Here is an 8,310-nt window from a genome sequence, read left to right on the forward strand (position 1 = left end):
GGGGCCCCTATTCTAGAACACCCTATTGACCTAGCTTAAGAAACGCAGGGAGTCGCTTATTATATTAACGCTTATTATATTTACGGGGAGGACACGAGGGGCGTGCCATATGAAAGGGACCATGGAATAGATTGGGGGCTGGGACAAATTGAGACTTTACTGATCACAAGTCGTTTAGTGCGTCCAAAGAGAGTAGTACACGAGGGCAGATAACTAAAAGCCTGGTTTTCGGTACGAAATTTTGAAACTATAGCGTACTATTTCTTAGCTCCTTTCCTTCGAAAGCTCTCCGCCTTTTCGCTGGGATGCATCCACGGTACCCAAGTACGTCGGCCGAACCCAGCTCACGCATTGGACACGAGCCCTGCGTCACTCGGGCGTAGGCGCTCGTCAACCATCGATCCCTCGACGAATATTTCGAGTCGCGTTCGTGGCCAAGTGAGTGCCGTGACGACACTTAGCATCACTTGCGAATGACAAGTTTCATGGTGTGGTTAAAAAAGCACGCTGGAAGCTAGGAGTCATCGCATCTGGTGCACCCAAGCACGTCACGTCCACGTAGGGGCAGATTTAGGAAGAAAGGGGGGGGGGGGGGGGGGGCAACCTTTTTTTTTTTTTTTTTTATCAACAAATTGATATACATTAGCCAAAGGTTTAGTTTTTGGTGACATAGCCAATTTTGGGTCAACCAAATAGATCTGGGCAAGGTTTCGTCGACCGAACCGTCATATCTCAGCAGACACCCTCCCCCGCCACCCAAATGCCAACCCCCTTTCCCCAAGCCTGACCCATTATTCCGCGTCTGCGTCCACGTGATTTCTCGTTTCGCTTTTGAGTTGATGATAAAAGCTGAGGAAGGAGTTGAAAATTATATCACGAACCCTTTTTACACACGTTTTTTTTAGAGCGCAGCTCTTAGGCGCCCGTTTCCGGCTTGAGCGGCGTCGCCGTCGGCGTAACCGCGCGGTGCATTATGAGAAGCGTGACGTCACTGGTAATGTCACTGATGACGTCATCAGTGACGATGACGTCACAAGGCCCACCAGTGACGTCCCGTGGCGTCATCATCATCATCACTGATGACGTTATCAGTAACGTCACCAGCGACGTCACGTGTGACGTCACTAGCGAAACAAATTCCCCGCTAAATCTAGCGAAAAAAATTTCCCCGCTAAATCTAGCAGAAAAATTCCCCGTTAAATTTAGCGGAAAAGAATTTCTCCGCTAAATCTAGCAGAAAAAATACCCCGCTAAATTTAGTGGAAAAAGTTTCCCGGTAAATCTAGCAAAAAAATTCCCCGCTAAATTTAGTGGAAAAAATTTCCCGCTAAATCTAGCAACAAATTTCCCCGCTTGATTTAGCGGGAAAACTTTTCCCGCTAAATCTAGCGAAAAAAATTCCCCGTTAAATTTAGCGGAAAAAATTTCCCCGCTAAAGTTAGGGGAAAAAATTGCCCCGTTAAATTCTCGCCAAATTTACACGTGCTGGGGGGCTAAGCTCGGCGCGGCGAGATCGAGGCGAGTTCTCCGCCAAACTCGCCGACCGCCGCGATTGGTCGGCGCCGTGCATGACGACACGCGCCGACACTCCCTAGATCGTGACGTCAGAACGGATGGTTTGAGGCGGTCGGAGAGTTGCATATTCAGAACTCGCGGCGAGATGCGGTGACGTCATTGTGACGTGGCAGAAGCCGCCGCGGAAGGGAAAAGCTTGCCGGCTCCGACCTAGGCGAGTTTGGGCGAGTTGGGCGCGAGATCAGGGAGAAGCGTCCAAAATGGCAGCGTTTTCGTTCGTGTTTTGCCGTCGGCATAGGTATTTAAACCACGCCAATGTGTTTGACATGGACGACGTTGATTTTCAACAACACTATCGCCTCTCGAAAGACGTGGTAAGGTGGCTGTCCGATGAACTGCGTTGCGAACCGGGCTTGAGGCGATGGAGCCGTGAATGGACTGTTGTCCCCGTCGTGAATCCTACATACAAAATCTACAAAGTGAATCCTAGAAACCAATGTGTTTTTGCGGCAATCTGCAACCAGGAACGCAATTTACCATTACCTACAGGCTTTTACAATTAGTTTGATGGGTTGCTGTGCTGCGTCGATGCAAGATAAACGCACTTGATAAAATTCAAACTAAAACAGATGATAGTAGAAAAGCAATATACATGAATGGCGCAGACTAACAACTGTGTAATTTCTTTCTCATCTTTCTTCTTCCACACCGTATTTTGACAAACAAATTGGCCGTTAGTTGTTTATACAGCAGGAGAACATGCCAGAACATTGCGACATTGTCACCTACTGGAGATAAGCAATTTAGCCAGTGCAGTATGACTGCTAGCCTAGGGTCTTTAACGTGCACCACGTAGTAGTGATACACGACCGCATGCCGGTACGATGCTCATCAACATCGAAAAGGGCAGGGGTGGGGGGTGAATCCACGATCCTGGGTTCTGCAGCACGAGCTTTCGCTCCACGTGCACCCTATTCTGAAAAAAAAAAAAAAATATTGTGGCTGTATGGCGGTGTGGGGGGAGAAAGATGAGAAAGAAATTACACAGTTGTTAGTCTGCCCCATTCCTGCATGTTGTTTTTCGCCTATACTCTGCTTTAGTTTATATCTTTATCAAGAGCGTTTTTCTTGCATCTACGTGGCGCAGCAAACCATCACAATGTCTAGTCAACTAGCCCACATCCAAGCAATGTTTGTATAATTAGCATCCCTGCTGTTACCTATTCTTATTTGTCATTTACGATTTAAATAAAAAAATTGGGCTGTATGTATGTCGATACTGCCTAAAACTTGGTCTGCCTCAACGGGGAAGATTCTCCCAGCTGTAGATGAGAAATTTAGCCATGCAGTGCCGTACAACCGCTAGCCTGGGGTCTTTAACGTCCATCCCGCAGTAGTGTTACACGACTGCACGCCGGTACGATGCTCATCAACATCAAAACGGGCAGGGGTGGGGATTGAATCCAGCATCCTGGGTTCTGCAACGGACCTTTTGCTCGACGTGCTCCGAGCTGGTGTGCGCTAGCCCAGCCGGCCACCGGTCCCCCGATTTAAATAAAACAAAAAACCCTTAATTGCGGAGCGTAGGGAAGAATCGGAGCTACGCTGGGGAACTCGCCGCCGCCGGGGGGGTCGGAAATGTAAGAGGGGGAGTGGGAAACTCGCCGGGGCGGAGTCAAAAGAAGCTCCTCCCCTCCCTCGTGACGTGGCATCGGAGAGATTCCCGCCGGAGGCGAGCTTAGCCCCCCTGCTCTCAACAAAGATGTGCATTTTCTGTGACTTGCGATCGACACCCATGTTAGTAGTAGGGGACGTTCCACCGTTTGCCCTCAGTACCCTTCCCTCCTCCTCCTCAAGAGCTGCGCTCGAATTCGGCGTTACAGGGGATTGTAAATGTCTTTCATTTTTTACCTTCACGCACTACCTCTGAAGCTGAGTGCACTTTGCCACCTGTGTGGCAGCCTTTCCATGTCCTGCCGAAACCACTCTTTGGTAGTTCATTGCACTCACGCCTGGAAAGCTGCTTCCAGCTCATCGGTGACCACAAAAATAAAGTCCTCGCAAAATTGTTCTTTTTTTTATGGTTTTGAACAGGTGATTGTTGCTGCATGGAGGGCGAATCGGACAGTGCACATTAACAGCAAATGTGCCAGGTACGGTGTTCTTAGTCATTTCCGTCCGTTTTCAAGCGCCCGTCAGCCTAGACGGGCGAACGAGCATAAAGCTTACCAGAGAAATGTTCCCCCGGAGAAAATCTCACCGGAAAATAGGCTCACCAAAATCGTCTCTCCACAACACCGTGATTGCGCCTTCATGCTTTGTGATCCTTATTACCTACACAAACAATCTCCGCGACTCTCCGGACGCCCTTCTTCGCCTATCAGCCCGAACGCAAACGTAGCCACTTAAAGGCCTGTGCAAACCGAAATCGGCTGTCGAATCCGAATATCCGACTACGACAAAAAAAGGACGTGGGGCGGGCACGTCGAGAGCTGATTTTGATTTGCACGCATCCACAAGCCGGACCTTGTCGGAATTACTTCGCCCGAGCCTCCGAGCGCGCAAAAAGCTTTCCACGCTCTCCATTCTCTTCCCGCAGGCGTGCGTCAAAACTCGGAAGGCATCGGAACGAAACGTGATGTTTCCTTCTCACCGGACCGGTTTTCTTGCCGAAATCGGATGTCGGATCCGACAGCCGTCTTCGGTTTGCACCGCGCTTAAAAAGGCACTAACACGTCAAAATCTTTTTTTGTTTTGTTGTTATTATCCGAAACGATTGAAAACAATGCCCGGACATTACCCTCAAAGTTCGAAACTTGAGAAATCAGTATTTGTGAAGTAAAAAAAAAAAAAACATCTCCAAACCTAAAAAAAGACCACCTTGTCCGATTCCCCGATCATCGTCTGCTACATGCGTCGAGCGCCGCCATGTTTTCCGAGGGAAGATTAAAAATCCAGGACACGACATCACACCGGACTCCGATTTTCAGTATTTCAAAAAGAGGTGCCTTAGTGCGTTCGAAATCCCGTTAAAAAAAAAAAAAAAAAAGACATGTTTTACGATTGCCGTTATTAAAGATGTCACCTGCAAAGCTTCTAAATTTCGTGATATTTGACGTCACAAATCAAAAGAAGCGAGGAGGTGAAAAGCGGGAGAAATGGGCGCCAAAAATAAAAAGGCGCGCGCGCGCGTATAAAAAAAAACAGTTTTTTCGCGTTGAGGTTTTTTTTTTTTTTTTTCGTCTCTATATGAGTACAGTTTGCAACGTTTTAAACAATAAAAAAAAATACGACCTTTGGGTTGTGGTGCCAGTGCCTGAACCGAAATTAGGATTTCAGAAAATAAGGCCGCAGAAGCGTTGAACCGGGACGCGACAACCTCCAAGACATCACTCATACATCGATATCTCACACAGATTGCCGTACTTCTGGAAAAGAAGGGCGCAATCAACCGCGGGTTATGACGTCATTGTCGTCCTCCTAGAAAATTTGTGAACGTGGGGAAGCGGCCAGGGGATTCACCCATGTCAAATTGTTCTCCGAGAAGTACTTGCTAAGCACGTATGTTTTACGTTTATTATTAATTTATTTTTGATTATTACTTGCGTTTGTGTCCCCCAATTTCTTAGGGGAACCCAAACGTTGAGGCCTCCTATTCTAAAACTCTCTAATGATTTTCGCGTCATTAGTTCGATCACTCACACGTTGCACTCGTGCCCTGACGTCCGCCGCGGTTGATAAAGTTATTCCTAAGAAATGTATTTTTATTTCGAGGACATTTATTTTTAACATTTTAAGCTAAAACTTTTAACAGTGAAAATGTCTTGTCGACGACAATGAAGCAGTCGACTTGAGGATGAAGGCAAGAATTAATGAACAAAATTACGACTGTTTTGTTCCTATCCAAGATATTTCTTTGTATGTTACCAGAAAGGACGGGAGTTGTCCAAACTACCCCATCGTTCGTATCTTTTTTTTTTTTATACAATTGTGTGAAAGACAGTTGTGTTAGTGCACTTGGAAAATGAGGTCAAAGGTAACAACCTAAGTGTTGTGCAAAGCGAGAAACACGTCACACACTACGCAAGAGTTCCTTTCTCTTGTGGTCCTCTTGCGTTGGGAGAGGAGGACGCATCTTAATTGCAGAAAAACCAAGGTCATCTGGACCAAGAGGATTTTTTCGGTCTCGCACCAGTCACCTATAGCTGTGTTTGGAGATTAGTGTTTGTCCTTTGTCCTGTTTGTTCCCCTTCTCCAGGATTATTGTCATCTGTCGGCCTTTCGACCTCAGTTGCTAGCGTAACGTCGAGGTCACCCGACGCCCCTTTGTACCCCCCAAACCTTGTAGAGTTTGAACTGGACTTCAAAGCATGCTTTGTACCTCGAGTGCACCGCATCCGGGTGTACATGCTTTAGCAACCCCGGCTGCGTATATATAAAAGGAGGTGAGCTGAAGAGAAGACTTCACTTCCTTCGTCGGGTTGCCATCTAGAACCTTTGCTGCCGCCGTCCACGTCCATCTACGACCATGCAGCCTGCCGTGGTGTCCCTGGTTGTCTTCCTGTCGGTTTGCAGCAATTCTCAATGTAAGTTGTGTTACTTTCCTTTGGTGGGAGATTCAGTCAACGTGATGTTAGATATGTACTTTCTTTGCTCGCAAATTCTACTTTCCCAAAAACTTTTGCATCGCTTGAAAGTTTCTAGTTGTACCAACTAGAAACCTTCATGCGACACTTTACTCGCCATCGTTGAAACCGTTCTGTACGATTTTCTTTTCTCCCACTTGCATGTATTTTTTTTTTTTTTTTTTGGCAGTGGCGAGCTTTCAGGGTAGATAGCTTTGATTTTAGGAGAAAGCGTATGTCGCATGCAAGTTTCTCGCTGGGTAATGATGCCATCGCTATAAAAGTGTTCGACTTTTACTCTTCTCCCGTACTTTCTTAAAGCACTCTACTGGCGAGCCTTCAGAGTAGATTTCTATACTACTTTTATAAAGTGTATACATACTTTCACAAGGGACTTTCAGAGTCATCTCTACTTTTAGTAGAATGCATATATGCATGAAAGATTCTAGCTGGGTAATGTGTGATCGCCAAGAACTGGTCTGGACAACTGTTTTTGTGTTTTTTTTTATGTCTGCGAGCATTTTGATTTTTATGGTTATCCTCCACGTTTTAAGTATAAGGCTGCTAGCTAAATATTGTTTTGAGCCTATGCAATAACTTTCAATTATGTTTGTATTCCTAAATCCCCGCCTCCTCTGCTGCTTCGGGGAATAAGTAAAGAGTCCTTCAGATGTGTTGTATATCCCTCAAGACCACGACTTCAGAACGATAAAAACCAACGTATTTCTTTTTTTTTCTTTTCTTTCAGCGAACGGTTTTCATCTCATCCTCCCTGAAGAATCTACAATTGCCGTCTCCAGTGCCCGAAGCTTCCCGGTTGCTGCATTCCCCCTGGCCCTCGCCATCATCGGTCCTCTGGTCGCGGTGTTCTTCGGCAGCCTGAAGCCCCTGCTCCTGTCCTTCGGCGTCTTTTACTTGTTCCTGTTCGCCCTCACCTTCGTCCCAACACTGAGCGCCATCGTGCAGTCTGGTTTCCGCGCCTTCGGCAACACTTTGGCGGCAGCCGTACCTCCAACCGCCGGTGAAGATCTTCTCAAGGCTGTGGGACTTGATGGTGAAGAATGCCGCACTAGAGCAGTGTGCGAGATCACGGAAGACGCTGTTCAACGGTATCCCACCCTCGCCGCCATGCTGAGGTCGCTGAGTGGTGCCGTCATGGCTCGAGATGGCTCGAAGTACGTGCTCAAAGGACTTCTGGGAGGTCTATCAGGACTTGGGTGCGAGTCGCTCTACGCCACCTGCAAGCAGTCTCCTTTCGAGAGGGTTATGAAAATTATGTCCGTGAAAGCTGTCTGAACCCGTTTAGCTGGTCGACCCTTTTACGAGTTCCGCCTGTTATTGTTAATAAAATATGCGTCATAATTGCACCTCTTTGTATTGTCTCCGTGCGAGCGCTTTCAGGCGACCTTGGCCTTTGTGCCATGGGTATTTGCGCAATTTAGCTCGAACCCCGCAAGGATTGACCGATCTCACCAGTCAGAGTTCGAGACGGGCTGAGTGGTCTCATGCATGCGCCAGGTAAACGCTTCCAACGGACACTGCAGAGCGGCATCGCTTTGGGAATTTCTCTCTGAATGATGTTTTAAATCTCGAAAATTGATGTAGTATGCAGACTTTGATGAAGTGCAAATATCGAGGAGGATCCTCAGTGTCACGAGATACACCAATCACCAAAGCATAGAGGTGTACGTGTAAAACAAAACTGGCACAAGGCTGAAGGGTGGACGGAGTACAGTCCCATCAATGGAGCGACATATCTCATGGATTCCTATTTTCTCTCCACCCGAAGATAAGCACCACAATCTGCGGTGTTTATCTTCGAGCGGAAACATGAAACGGGGGGTCCCCCCTCCCCCCCCCCCCCTCCCCTTTATATGTATCTTCCTCACGTTTAATTACTGTCGGTTAGGTAGCGCAACCTGCCGCACGGGCCGCTGGAGTTTTCTTGTTTTGTCACTATCAGACAACGTTACAATTAAACCCCCCCCCCCCCCATAAAAAAAAAAAGATGGCGCCGGTAAATAAAAAATTTTGGGGACTTGCTTGTTGCAATTCTTGTTTCGCGCATGTTCACTGCGTAAGAGCAAAATAAAATGTGGTTTTAAAAAGGCCCGACTAGCATTCCCAGCAGATGCAGATCCCATTTTGACCAGAAGCGTGGAGACTGGAT

General features: G+C 47.2%; 1 protein-coding gene across 1 annotated transcript; it reads left to right on the forward strand.

The window, feature by feature from the left end:
- The first annotated feature begins 3,615 nt into the window (after positions 1-3,615).
- LOC8036519 lies at positions 3,616-7,656 on the forward strand. Its single transcript, XM_040207224.1, has 3 exons — positions 3,616-3,668; positions 6,008-6,101; positions 6,889-7,656. Exons 1-3 carry the CDS (start codon positions 3,660-3,662, stop codon positions 7,434-7,436), a joined length of 651 nt encoding a protein of 216 aa, XP_040063158.1. The 5' UTR covers positions 3,616-3,659; the 3' UTR covers positions 7,437-7,656.
- Positions 7,657-8,310: the final 654 nt, after the last annotated feature.

Source organism: Ixodes scapularis, unplaced genomic scaffold, assembly GCF_016920785.2.
Source record: "Ixodes scapularis isolate PalLabHiFi unplaced genomic scaffold, ASM1692078v2 PGA_scaffold10__122_contigs__length_95168666, whole genome shotgun sequence".
Taxonomy (NCBI): Eukaryota; Metazoa; Arthropoda; class Arachnida; order Ixodida; family Ixodidae; genus Ixodes; species Ixodes scapularis.